This window comes from Frieseomelitta varia, unplaced genomic scaffold (assembly GCF_011392965.1).
Source record: "Frieseomelitta varia isolate USP_RPSP 00005682 unplaced genomic scaffold, Fvar_1.2 scaffold_995, whole genome shotgun sequence".
NCBI lineage: Eukaryota > Metazoa > Arthropoda > Insecta > Hymenoptera > Apidae > Frieseomelitta > Frieseomelitta varia.
In genome coordinates, this window is record NW_025110806.1 from 30569 (window position 1) to 45694 (window position 15126).

At 39.9% G+C, this 15126-nt stretch overlaps 1 protein-coding gene across 2 annotated transcripts in view; it reads left to right on the top strand.

Moving 5' to 3' along the window:
- The first annotated feature begins 1027 nt into the window (after positions 1-1027).
- The window catches only part of LOC122538410 (gamma-aminobutyric acid type B receptor subunit 2), a 57864-nt gene continuing 43765 nt past the window's right edge, over positions 1028-15126 (top strand). Inside the window, exons 1-2 of one of the 2 annotated variants that reach the window (XM_043672452.1) lie at positions 1028-2185; positions 9411-10963. In XM_043672452.1, coding sequence (XP_043528387.1) covers positions 9467-10963 — 1497 coding nt within the window. In that variant the 5' untranslated portion in view covers positions 1028-2185; positions 9411-9466. The remainder of the gene's footprint in view (positions 2186-9410; positions 10964-15126) is intronic. The other variant, XM_043672451.1, reaches the window with a different exon arrangement.

A 15126-nucleotide genomic window follows, 5' to 3' on the forward strand; every position in this document is an offset into this window, starting at 1 on the left:
ACATATAAAAGTGCACAAATATCTGCAATCTACTGGTAAGATTCAACACTTATACACAAACCCGTTCCTAAATTCAATTAAGTCCATCTTATTTTGCTAACAATTTAATTTCTGCTGTTATAACATTGCTACTTTCTTCTTCTCTAATTCTCACAGTCAATCGAACTATCTCTCTTAGCTTCATTCCTCCTTTTCCCATTCTTTCCAAGCTCCCTCTCAATTTCCCCATTAAATGGGATAAAATGAAACGTTAATTTGATACATTCGAAACCGTGTTTCTTTCCAATTGAAAGAGTATCCGCGCCTGGGACGGTTGGGAAGCAAGCTGAGAAACAAAATTACCATTTCCAGCCGGGAATCACGTACTCGCCCGATCGTTTATGGAATTATTTTGTGTCCGGGCATAAAATAAACGATCAGTTGAAATTGGTAAAGGATATTAGGGAGCATCGTGGCTACGGCAACTGACTGCTAATATGGTTACCATCTGCTTCGGCGAGTCTGTTGCATATTTGCATCGGCTGCAAGTAAGACAAGTGGAAATTGCGTTCGCGGTTCCCGAGCAAGCCAATTTATTTGTGCTACTTTCACCCTCGGAAACAATTGACGCTCCCTTATTTGCATGTAGATACACCTGATAGAAACATTATTCAGCAGGTGTGTTTCGAAGTTTTCCGGCTCGCGTTGACACGATTGTTTGCGCCGCGCACGATTCATCGATGCGATGAAAAGACCAAATCACAATCTCGTCAGAAAAATCGCGAATTCACCGCTCGGACCGAGAGGTGATCCCGAAACAATGAAAGAGGAGAGAGAGAGAGAGAGAATCACCCTTCGTGGTGATGGTGCCGACCGCGAGGCGCGCTACTGAGGCATTCTCGCGCAAGTTCCTTCCCACAAGTCTGACCGAAGTTTGAGAACGTTTGGCGGAAGAAAGGAAGTGGAAAATTTCAGTTCACGAAGAACCTGAATCGGAAACTTTCACATACGGGTGGAAAAAGGTTGCGGAATCGTCTTTGCACGGGACGATGGACAATAAGGGGCTTGTGGATGGGGATGATTGAACGGCAGGCAAGCGAAATTCGAAAGGAAATCAACGCGTAAATAGTCATTTGATGAACGAAGCCGTACCCTTCCTCGTTCGAGGGAAAACGCAAGAGAAACGAGCGTCTGCGCATTACCAGGACAGGCTGTCACGAGAACTCCTGTAGGAGACGAGGCTCGCAGAATTCCACGGAGCCAACAGTGCGCGAACCGCCAGCACGCGACGCGGTTGCTACGACGCGACACCTTCCGCGCTGAGATCGTCGCTACGGGTTCCCAACGAGAGTTTCTCATCGGAATACGCGCCGCTCTGTCACCCGGTTTTGCTCGTACACTCTTCATTTTCTCAAGAAGAAAATTCGAACAAAAATCAAAACACGTACGAACGACTCGCGCCACGATCTGGCAACTGGTTGTCAACCTTCGTCCTCTGTATAATTCTGCGTCGCATTATTCCCCATCCGACAATGTAAATTGTTTCATCGTTCTCGCGAATAGATCGCGAACAACACGGCAGGGACGATCGCTGTGTGTTTGGGAACGAGCGGGTTAACCAGATTATACGGCGCCTCGTTACGGATGAACAATTGGAATCATTGAAACGCAATCATGAGCTGTCGTCGTCGTTTCGCAGTGCGGCGTGAACAAACGGCGTGAAAACGTATTTACAAAGCGCTTCGCCGCGGTGAGCGACGAGAATTCGACGACGACGACGACGACGACGACGTGGAAACGAACGCGGCGGCGAGAAACAGAGACTGAACGGGGTATATTTTTCTAAAGCTCGATCGGACGCACGAGAACGGGAAACGTACGAGTATTTTCCAGGGGATGAAAGATATACTGAAAGAATGCCATTGAAACGATCGATTTACGGATCACGGTTCGAGTAAGGTTTTGGTGGAAAAGAGAATAAACGGACGTACATAGGTGTCTGTACCGAAAGCTGTGGGACGATTATCGTTTAAAAAGTGACACGTTTATAAAAAAAAGAAAAGAAATAGATATGTTCGAGAGTTAAAAAATTGGAACAAAGGGAGAAAGACACAGAGAGGTATTCGAAGAAATCGTCGGCGCCGATTTCTTCGGTATTCTGTCCAAGAAAAATGCGACGTTTGAAGCGATATTACGTGATTTTACGGTAATTCGTACTACTTCATCTCTTTTCGTCTGACCTGAATATCGTAAAAATATCGTCCCAACTTTCAACGATCCTTTTTTTTTACGAATATCGGGAGCCCATAGTTATTCGATTAAATCGAGCAAATTTCTCTGCAGTATCAACTTCATCTAAAAATTAAAAAAAAAAAAGGAAAAAAAAAGAAAAGTGTCTACCAAGTATCAACTTTCAGTAGTGGCAAATCGTTTGCGAAAATTTCTTCCGCATGCACAATCTCCGTTTATCTTCTTGGGAAAATATCTGTCTCAAGTTTGTTAGTTTGTTGTTGCGTAATTTTTGGAAAAAGAAAAGGATATTGACAAAGATCGGAGATGCTCTTTGAGATACCGCGGGCGAATTTCAGAAACTTGAAGCCCAGCCTCTCGTTTCGTGCGCCATTTCGAAAAATCTGGTTTCATCTTCTCCGACGACGAGGAAACAAGGTTTCTATCGCCAATTTTCCGAGCCTCCGTTTTTCCAGCGGCTGCGAAGCAACTCGCACGAAGTCGTGCGCGAATAATGGTCGTCGAACAAATAAACGAACCAAGCAGCGATCTCGGCGAAGCGAAGTAAACTTAATTGATCATAAATTCATTTATGAACGATCGTCATTTCGCGACGGCGAACGTTCGCCGAGACCTCGAGTTTTTAATCTTCGACGCGCACTGCTTCAAGCTTACGTCCCTGAAACTTTCTCCCCGTTGTCCATTGTCCAATTTCGCGGACGCTTGAACGAGGTTTCGTAGTTTTCGCCTCGCGATGAGCTGCCCTGACGAGTTTAAAAAGTAAAAAACGAGACTCGATCGAGATTCTTCGGGGGAAAGTGAAATTTCACGGCCCAAACGTAGTTTCGCTGATAAATCCGTGACGGATTAGGCAGCTGCTGGTGTGGTATATAATTTACGAGAAATCACCTGCGTCCGCCAACGTTTCACAACAACGGAGCGGGATTCTCATGGCGATAGCGCGGGAACTTCGGGTAAAAATTAATGAACTTTCCAGGAAAATTTGTTTGCCTTCCTCCTTCTCTGTCGTGTTTTCTTTTTTCCTTCTTTCCTCTTGTTTCGTTCCCATTCTTTCGAACTTTCGCTGTTCGAAATATATCTTGGCGTTCGGCGTTCGCGAGGTAGAATACGTTTATCTCGGAAAAATCGAGAAAAACTGTTCTGCGGTTCGCACCGCGCTGACCTTTCGACTCGGGGCGAGTGATCATTCGCGATTACTGTCAACTTACGTTTTTAACCCTCGGACGGCGGACGGTTTTATCGGCGTGCAGAGTAGAGTCATCATGGAACATTGCTTTTAACATATTTCCAATTATGGAACACACGAGTTGGAATGGTCATTATCAGGAATGTGAATTGATTTTGAAATTCACTAAAAGCGTATTTTATTGCACAAGAATTGTAAACAGCTGATATTATACGTAGCGAGTAGGAAAGTGAGGATATTTTTTTTTCTTTTTTTAGAGAATTGCAGAAATTCAAGCATCTCTAAAAACATTGAAAAATCATTTTCAGATTCACCATTATTTTGACGAGTGAGATCTCTTCTTTGCAAGGAGCCCTTAAAATTTGCTATACGATATTTTTCAGCGCTTCATTGAACTTCGTCGTTTAATTCTAAACGTTCAAAATTTAATAAAATCTCTTAAAGAGCAGATCTCAATCTTTAGGATCATGGTGGATTTAGACACGAAGAAAAGTTTTTTTTACTGTATTCAGAAACGTTTGAATTTTTATAATTTTCGAGAGAGAAAAATGTATCTTTATATTCTGCGATGATGTGAAATCATCTTTAGAAAAAATGAACGAACGAGATTATAAAAGTAAAGATCTTACGCTTAAAAATACGACTAAATGGAATACTGCATGATGTTTCTTCTTAGGAATTTACAATAGTTTAAATTGTCGAAAAGTTTTCGTCGTTATTGGTTCAGTGATGTACTACATCTATATATCATCTTCTTCGAACCTTGTAAATAAGTAAATTAATTATTTCAATCTCAAGTTATTTTTACTCTATTTTACTACAGACTAAACACTCAAAGGGTTGAAACGACATATGGGCAAGCATTGTTATATGCAAGTGGCTGTGGCTTTGCTTGTTAATTAAACAGGCTGTGCTTTGATCAAGTGCATTTTTCAAATTGTACAGTCGATAACTCTCTGGTGTAACTGTTTCATTCGGTTTCAGCAGCTCGTAGTGCATCGCATCTTTTTAATCCCTCCATATGCACATTCCACGCACATTCCGTTTCTGGTACGGTAATTGACTAGGATCTTTTGCGTATAGGATTATCTAGACGTACATATAATCCGATATAAAAACTCTTTTATATGTATATTAAAAACTCTTTATATGCATATTATGTACACTTTTAATGTTTCAAAGCTCTGAAAATTAATTTACGCTCCTAATGTTAATATTAACAACTACAATGAGTGTGAAAAGTAATCGTACACAGATGGAAAAATTGTCGGTATTTTAAACTTTTACATCTTTGTGAAAGAAAGAAAGAATCGTACAGCAAGTTTTAAGAGATCGTCGTAAAAGGGAGACTTCAATCTTCAAGATCACGATAGCTCCAGTTACGAAAAACATCCTTCAGTAGTCGATAAAGACGTTTAAATTAGCAAAGCGAGGGAAGAATGTATTTTGACTTGAAAGCGTAAAGCTTCTACTTTTACTTGAGCTCTTCAAAATATTGTTACGCCATTTGGAGGGAATAAATAAAAATACTTGTTACAAATACTTAACAGTTGTTATACGAGAAAAGTTATGCCGAGGATTGAAGTCCCTCCTTAAACAACGATCGCTTAAAATTTCCTCTACGTTCTTTCTTCAAAAAGTTGCAAGAGTTAGTTTAAAATATTTTTCGTTATGAACATTTTCTGTGCTCACTGTGTGTTACTTTCCTAAGGCCCTGTAAACATCGAATCGCACTCGTAGTACAGATTATGGTCTGGATTTGAAAAAAAAGACGAAATTTCAATCCGAATTTTAAATTTAATTTCCTTAACAATAATACGAGTGACAGTCACGTATAATGTTTCGACGCTTTGTATCTGAAATAATTTTTAAAACTATCCAAGAAGATTGGAAAGAAAATCGTGAGGCAACGGGTTCAAGGTTACAATTAATTATTCATTATTATTGGTAAAGATAGACACAACATCCATAGGCGATGATCAAGCCATCGTAGTTCGTTTCTTTTAAATTCTTGGTGCTCAGACATCGCTAACGCAGCGACGATATCGATATATCGCGTCTCGTGAAACCGTCGTAAAGGTACGTACACACATATATCGAACGCGAACGAAATGAATGTAGTATTGAATTCGAAAGTAGTAATCCTTGTTCCGATACCTCCAGGGAACGGCACATTCTGTTTCCAGATGCGCGAAAGCAATCATATGGGTCGTACGATCCATCAACGGTACGGATTTTTTGCTGTGAACTTATTTCTCCTAGAAATCCTATCCAAGACGCGCTACGTGACTACTTGATCTTTTTACACGGTTTTTCTTTACACGCTTCGGTTCGTCAAGGATCGTTGGGATCCTTGTAAAAAAAAAATCTCTTTCGCATATGCCCCGGCCAGATATCAATTCTCCGATCTCCGATTTTGTATGATCGATGATTGCGATAACGCTTGTTTAATGTGGTAATATAATCTTTGAGAGAGGAGGTTTCACTGTTTGAAAGGCGATAGTTTATATAATTTTTAAATAGTTTATACAGTTTTAAAGACGATAGTTACATAAAAATATAGACTGCAATTTTCTTTCTGTAATACTTCAAGAAAATACAAGTTTAACGAAGAACGTAGAAAAACTTAGAACTGCCAAAGCAGTCGAAACGATTAATTCGTAGTTTTTCACAAAAAATTTCGTAGAATTGCGACTGTGTATCTCTAAAAGTTCGAGTAACTTTTTGTAAGATACGCGACTAAGAGTTTACGTTCTTCATTGTATTGTCAACCTATTTCTATTTCTTGCACGTCAATTATAAGTTTCATACTTAGTTCTACTACTAATTTTTAAGTTCAACTTTCTCGGAAATGAAAGGACTTGTGAAAACATTTTTACAAGTTATCGGCCGGGTGAATTTCACGCGTGGAATAATCTCCTTTCAGATTAACGTACATTCCCACCCAGGTGTAAAATTATCCAAACTCGAGTTTCTCGAAAATGGCGTCTCGAATAAAAAGATTTTGTTCTTTCCTCTCGGCTTGTTTTCACGTGTAAAATTACCTACGGGTCGGTTGTGCCTCGATCACAGGGACAATTTGTCACTTGGGAACCTTTTGGCAACATGTTTCGTATACGTGCGCGAATATCGTCGATCCGTTCTCCCTTCATAACGCTACTATTAGTCTACGTCCTCTTTCTTTCGTCTGACCAAGCGCAAAGAAGCTCAAGTTTACGTGGTGTGGTAGGTCAGGGGGTCGAGAGGTCCATCCACCCTTACACTAGGCTTCGCAGCCTCCACTCTTCTATCAACCGGAGTGCCTATCGAAAGTACCACAGTGTTGTACTACGCTCGGTTCCGTTCTCTGCTCGAAATAAAACGGTGGGCGGGATTAGATATACACGATACCGAGAAAGACTCGAGGCGAACTTGTCGATATTCGGAGAACGTGATTTCTTAGAGCCGGCAACTAGATTTGCTAGAACCAAGCCGCCGATATTCATTTGCATTTCGTTGTTCGGGGAGGAAGAAGGCGAAGACGCGGAATGTTTGAAAGAGACGCGATGAAACGAAAGGTCCGTTAAATTTTTCTCCCCTCGTTGAAAGCGACGCTTCGTCTTTCAAAGGCGGAGTGAGTTAAAAGGAAGAAGTTTAAAAACGTTGCCGGCTGAGCGAATATTTCCACGAGACGATAAGAAAAAATTATTAGATCGTTGCAGGAGGAGTGATGGATTTCGCAAAAGTGTTACTCGAATTACTCAAAATTTCGTTCGACTGAACGTTGTTGGATTTATTAGATTTAAAGCATAGGAAGTGGATCACTTTAAAACTTCAATATCAACAAAGTAAAAATTACTTGAATAGAAAGCTACTCGTATGTGAAGTTTAGATTAGGAAATATAATCATAAACAATGAATCACGAAGTTGACAAGAATCGACTAACGATTTTGATTGATAATAATCATAAAACTGTTTAGAATGGACAAAATGTATCGAAACTTGATTAATCTTCAGTCAATTTAAATATCATATGTAATACATGTATTCGTTGTTTTCTAATAAACAGGGTTTATCTCGTAAAATGGAAATATCTTCTATAAAAAAAAAATGTTGTTGCAAAAACTGTTTGTTAATGGTATTTTGTGGGTAGGATGTGATGGAGAAGATTTCAAGTTCAATTCTTTTTAGACTGAATCGTGTAATTTCCTTTTTAATACTCTGGGCATATTTTCTCTTTAATTTTGTGAAACCTATCATATGAGATGATAGATGCGAACGATGTTTATGTTGTCCTTGTCTATCACGCGATAAGCTCTACAAAATTAAAGTGACAATTTTTTCGACGTAAATAGGTTGATACTTTTTTCTTAGAGAATGCTCAGATAAATTGATTGCTGCATTCTGATGTAAAATGTAAAATGTAAAATTATATTGAAAAAAAATCAACTTGACCTTCAAATCCCTTCTATCAAAATCTATCCATAAAAATACCATTAATGTTACATAATGTGCCCCTTTATAGCAAACTTTACATCAATAATAACATTTTTCTTATAACTTTAATTTCTCGCGAGATAAACAGAACACCCTCTATAAAAAATATTTTCAGCAAAATATTATTATTAATATTATTATATATTACAATTACGCATTCAATGCATCACCTTTTCGAAAATACGTATAGGCATTCATAGTTCTCGAACGTAATTGTGACAAGTCCGAAACAAGCGATTCATAACGTTAGAGAAAATGAGATTACGATATGAAATTGACTGATACGTGAGGATCCTCTACGCAAGTGAAATATAGAAATATCCGTCCGTTAATTGTCAACAAAAGCATTTGCAAATCTAACTTCATCATTTATTTTTTCATAGCGCATATGAGCTCTTTGAATTTGACGCTATACAAATGACGCTGACAAATTAGATCGAACGAATAAATAGGACAGATAAACTTATTACTAAAACTTGCGCCACGAATTTCACCATTTCATCTAGAATAAGTAGAAGGCTGAAATTGTCTCCGTTGATGGCGATTGCGAAACCCGTACGTACGTAGAGATGCACCTTACACGAACGACACGTCTATGCATAGAAATTTGAAACTCGATCGGCATTTTCATGCATAATAATAAAAAAAAGAAAAAAAAAGAAACAGTGAGAATACCGCGCAATAAAGCCTCAGCATCGGCCGTGGCAGCTTGAAAAGCCGTGTCCGAGGTGCGTAACAATGGTCCTCAGTCGTTAGAAAGTCAATTACGTTAAAACGTTTGTTGGCGTGCCAGCCAAGGGACTGCGCGTTCGCAAGTATAATACAACCTTACGTAACGCGTAAGGGAGGCGACTATACTAAATCCCATTGTTTAATCGCTGTCATGGTTTACGCGTGCGTAGCTCCTCGTCGCGAGGAAGGTCGCGAGCTTCTCTAAACGATACGATAAAAGGGCACTAGAGCTCATTAACATGGTCTATACAATTGTGTGTGCATGTGTTCCCGTTTCTGCGACGTATTAAGCAGATTGCGCGTTCCGATTTTTTATATCCGCGCGCGCGAGAGGAGAGAGAGAGAGAGTGAGATACATCTCGATGAAACCTACACACTACGTACTATATATTTAATGTTGTTGATGTTGACAGATGCTGGTAGTTAGCCGCGAATAGAGTCGCTGAAATTTATTAATCGTAATAAAGAGGAGGGAATATATACAATATACATCGAAATGGCGCACGATATCCGTGGCGATAAATTTGATTAAAAGGCAGAATAATCGTTAAAACATTATATTGGCCCGACACTGCTAATTACGCTTGTTAATACACCAGGTCGTCCTCGAAATAATATACACACGACGCAGTGTACGCCACATAATACACGCCCAAAAAAAAGTCTCGATTAGCAGACAACACTGAATAAACTGTAAATTCACGCGATTTAAAGGGACGTGTGCATATTTATGAGGCTATCACGCTGTTCTCCGCTGAGAGTCACGTGTGTCACGTTGATTTTCAGATGAGTAGAAGCCGGCAGGACGCCCTGGGTCGTCGAAACACCGACGGCGACTGATTATGACGCGCGTCCACGCGCGCCGCGATCTCTCTCGTCTCCTCCTGCCATTCTCATCCTCCGAGACCTTTCACCTCCCTTGCAACCTGATCCTTCTCCTTCTCGGCCTTGTCTCCGTTCGCGGCGTCCTACCGTGCAGCGAAAAGGCCAGACCACAGAGCCACGATCTCGCGTCGTTCCCTTACCTAGCCGCCGACACCGCGGAGAGAAAATATTCACGAAGAGTCGTCGACGATCACCGAGAATGGATGCAGCACGGTTTGAACGAGTACGAGATCTTCGGCTCGTCGGGCCAACCCGCTGGGTTCACGGTGGTTCACGACGATCGAGCCACGCGAAGGGATAGAATCAGCGCGTCGAAACGAGTTAACCACGTGTCGAGCAGGCTCGTCAAATTATTCGGCAAGGATGACGATCGTTCGCGACTGGCCACTATCACGCACGGCGAGTGGTCCCACAGACGCCACCGGAAGCGCAAGTTTCGCCGGGAGAATGACGCGCGATTGGCCAATATCAAGGAGCAAATCGTTGACACGGCGTCGACGAATCGCGACAGGAAGCACATCCAGATGAGAGCGAAGAGAAACTTCGGCCGAAAGCATAAGTTCGAGAGGAAAACGGGACCGAGTCTGGCAGAGTTGGAAGAATCGTTTCACGACTGCGAGGAACTCGCGGGAGTGGACGGCTCGAGGTCTGCGAGAAGAAATAGGTCTGATAAAATCGCGGATAATCCCGAAGCGAAAGGAAACAATGGGACGGAGAATCCAGTTCATTCGACGGAAGTGAATGGCGATCTGTCACCGGCCTCGAACGAGAGCATCGAGGAGCCATTTACGGGCTTCGAGGGCTCGCAGAAATTCCCTATAAAAGTCACGTACAAGCCGCCTGTAGCGCCTCAGGTTGAAAAGTTTGACAGAAGGCACTTCGGACCGCCTAAGGTGGACATTGTCGAAACAACGATCGCAGCGTATCCATCGACCATGTCGCCGGATCTTCCCAAAAGTCCTGGTCGGGACGTCCTTCATCGGCATCGCAAGGTCGACGAAAACACGGAGGAAGAACGAAGACAGGAAGCGGCGATCGAGGAGAACGAGAAGGCCGACGAGATCACGGACGATCGTTGGCTACCTGGCGCGTCGTCTGGCCGACGATCCTCCAATATAGCCGGCGGAAAGTCTTCTCCGGATGAGAAGCTCGTCTCCTCCGTGTCTCCGCCGACGTTGACGTCGACTGTCGATGACGAGAATTCGGTGAACGTATCACGCGTCAGTGAGGAAGACAGGGAGGAAATCGAAGAAGTCAGTGTCACAGTGTCGAACGTGAAATCATCCGAAAAGATAAACGTGACCGTCCTGGGTCTCTTCGAGATGACAAAAGGCTCCGAACCTAGACCCGAAGGACCCAGCGAGCTGCAGGCAGCCAGGCTGGCCGTCGAACGGGTCAACGAAATGAACATCCTGTCCAAGTTTCGACTGCGTCTTATTCACAATGACACCAAGGTGAGAAATTTCTATTCCATATCCATCTTTATTTTATAGAAGCGGAATGCACAATGCAACGATCGTACAGCCTGCATGATAAAATAAATCGAGAAGAAGAGTGACATGTTTTCATTCGTGACTCTATTTTCGAAGGAATGCAGATTGAAAGTCTGTCAAGCATATATCTGAATGTGATTAATTGCAGAATTGACAGGAATAGACAATCGAATGTTGTTATTCAGAGGTGCGAAGATAAGTGAAAAAAACGTAGGATAGAATTTTTTCATATTATTCATAATGCTTCCATTTTCTAGGAAGTTGAGAATTTATCAGGTACACGTGTAGGTTATTTTCTTTTTACAATGAGAGGTCTTAAATGGAAAGATTTGATATTCTTCTATTTATTTTTGCATGTAGAATAAGCTGCTATTTAGTTTAGAATTAATCAAATTTAAGTGTATTTATTTTAACATTATTTGTTACGAGAGTAAGCTTTAAGCGAAAAAATATCTTCTTTTCTACCTATTTTTTCAGTGTTTGTAGTGTAATTACTCCTGAAGATTACTCCTATATTTTCCGAGAATTCAATTAAGGAGTTCAGTGCAAAAGTTTTGTAGCTTCGCCACAAAATGTTGAGAAATGAAATCTTAATATTCTGGCATCTCTCTGGAGTCTAGTTATTATTCCATAATTCATAAGTATACGTGACAAAATTATGATTTTACATATATGTATATGTATATAATTATTTTCCATATGTGTCACAATAAACTTCATGCAAAAGAGAGATATGCCACATAGAATCATTGCTTAGAGTTTTTAATTGTTGCACAAACATTCGATTTTTTTTATAAAAGTTAAAGTTACTTATATTTATTGTATTTGTTAGAACGTTTGACAATTGCGCGCTTTCACTTTCGATATATTCATATAAAATTCATAACACCAATTCTTCTTATTAAATTTCATTTTTTCTTTCAACTTATGAAATTCACTCTCATACACTTTTTCATCATAGACACATAAATCCTACATTGTATAATTTAATTAATATATAAATGTAAATTTTTTTGAAATTGTGTTCTTTTTCATAGTCACAGATGCAAAGATGATTGTTATCTACAAGATTGTTCCTTCCGAGTTTGTAGCAAGTGTAAAATATATTTCGCGCGGTAAGCTACTCCTAAATAAAATACTTTCTATTGAAAGCAGTTTTCACGGAGCTTTTTTCTTAAATCCAATTTTCAAAATAATCAAGCGTACCAGGAAAAGTACTTTCTCGCATACGTTGCCCTCGTGTAAATAAGTTCAGATCAAAAAGTAGCAGTCTTAATTACGAAAATTCCTTGCTAAAGTCCTTAATATCTTACAACGCTACCATCGCTGCTGTAGCTCCTTGTTACATTGGATTTTTCAATTAGCTACAATTTATGTATTCGCGTGTTTCTCTTTGCGAACGAGAAACCACGAGGAGAAACAGAATTTCATGCCGTGGGCATGATATAATTCGCCGAGGAAGTTTCGTTATTTATACTCGACGGCGTTGCCTCTCGGAAGAACGAAACGGGCCCGTTCACGATTGCCGCGTGAAAAATGAACCGATGATCGAAAAGACGATGCCTCCGAACTACCACGACGAAGCTCGACAATTCTTCCTCCAAAGAAATAATATTATGTACATACATAAACATATGTTACACGCTGCTGAATCTCAAAGCTCTCGCGTTCCTATCAATTTCACGCTTCCTCCCCCACCCCCCACCACCCACCATCCCCCCTCACGACAGTATGTTTTCAACAAATTCATCGGGAACGCTGAACGTTTATGTGGGTCAGAATTTCACTTTTAGATTAACTTCCGTGTTAATTCGCAGATTACGTCCGTTTAAAATTTCGGTTCTAGCTTGTTTATTTCTAGGGCCGTGGCTCGCGCAAAGGGCGAATCCCCATCAAAAAAGAGAAGTCGTGACGAAAGAATGCGTATAAAATTGAAGCTCAACCGCGAGCTAGCGATCCTGGGTTTTTCTATTATTTTTTTTTCTTCTTTCTCTCTGTTTTTTTTTTTTTCTTTTTCTTTTTACCGGACCGCGTGCAACAACTGTCAAACTGTTTCCCGCGGCCATGAAGTTTCGTTCCCCTTGATTATGTTAACTGGCGTTTCCCGTAGGCGCGACAACGCGTTCCCGATAACAAGGACTGTATAACAAGGATCGTCGGTGCCTCGGTAGAAAAAGAAAAAAAAAAAATTGCGACCTCGCGGCGTGCAATTAAATCGACTCGAACTTTGTTTGATCGGTACAATGCGTGCTCGAATTTTACGCGGGAAAAGCCAGTCTGGAACGATGTTGCCTCTCGCGATAATGGACTCTCGCGCGAACTGTTTCCACCGTTCAATCGCGCGTCTTTGTCAGAGGTGAATCAATCGAACGAGAAGAAATAAAAAGTTAGAGAAACAGCAATTTATACAACACGACTGTCCCGATAACTTTTGTCCACCTTGAATATCTCCGTTGTTTTTAGAGACACAGCATAATGTGGCAATGATTGATTTTTTTTTTTTTTTTTTGTAAATAGAGGGTCTTTTGAGATTTCAAGATCACCTGTACGTTTTATAATGAAACGATATGTTTTTTCACTCATTAATCAACGTGACTCGAGAAAGTAACAACTCGTGTCGAGATTGTTAGTTTAAGAGATATTTTAATTTTAATTTTATAAAGTTTACGCGCGAAAAACAAGGACAATATCAACGCAAGAATATATACAATGAATATCATACGATAAATTTTACAGAATTAATATCTTCTAAACTAATAATTTTTCAATATACATGGTTTAATAGTTTTTGACTAACAAATTTATTGGGACACCCTATATAACATTCCTAGTGTATCATATAACGAAATATTTCACGAATAAGTGATCGCAAAACATTATACTGAAAAGAAAGAGAGAAATCAATTCAACAAGTAGAAAGTGATCGTCTTTTTATCGATGCGAATTAATCTTCCTTAAGTGTATTAATTATGAATAACCTGCGGATCTTTACGTAATTTTAATGTTATAACATAATAAGTATTCTGCATTAGATATTTTTTACAACGTGTCCTGAATTCTATTGTTCAAACCTGAATTCTATTGTGTTTGATATGGGTAAAAATAAAACTAAAATATCACTGCTTGGCATTGATAGTAGTAGTACAATGTGAAAAATGTGAATTTTGGAGCAAAGGCTTTTTGAAATGTTGATAGACTTATAAATATGCCGTTTTACATGATAAAGGCAGGAACGTAATGTAAATTTTGTATTCGCTGAAAGCAAATTTGGAAAATTCATAAATACATTGACAAAAGAAAATATCAACAAAAATATGAAATAACGATCAATATGGCCAAGTTTAATAATGGATCAGTCTTACACTCATCTTCACATCGCTGCTTATGACAAAAAATATTCGTTACCATTGAAAGCAAAAACTTAGGATGCAGAAGTATTTACATGAAAGTAATTGATCACGAAGAATCAAAATTCCAAAGATATTCAACGAAATCGATATACGATCAATTCAATAATACTTCGATATCAATTCTGTATTGATGAAGGTCTAAAACACTTTGAAATACATACATTAAGCGTGGACAACGTCACATACGTGGTTTTATATACGTCAGGTTTATATTTTCGTTGTAATTTTTTTAACGAAACATTTATGGACTTTTTGCCACGTGATGCTTGTGATTAGTTTTATTTTTCCCTATAAAACACACACTGGCAAACCTTGAACCAAATACGTGATATACGCTGTGTAGTTTCTTAACTGCACGCTGTAGTTTCCCAAAAATGCGTAAACATCCACCTGAACCGAATTCACATCAACAGACCATACCAGATCCATAGATCTTTGTTGCGCGGTGCGCAAAAAAAGGAAGGAATGCTCGTTCGTTCTCTATTTTGGCTAAATTTGTTTTTATGTTTACCCGTTCGTTAAACTCAGCGGTTTGATAAATGAGCACGAACCTATCAGGTTAGAGGGCAAACGAGCATTCGTTCGTTTGATGCAAACGCGTGTAGTAGCGTTTCGTGTGTAACGCGGTAAGATTGTCCCCGATTCTTTCGTACATTTCGTTCACACGGTACAAACAAACGTCTTTCAGGTTCGATTTTCAGGTCCGTTTTCTCT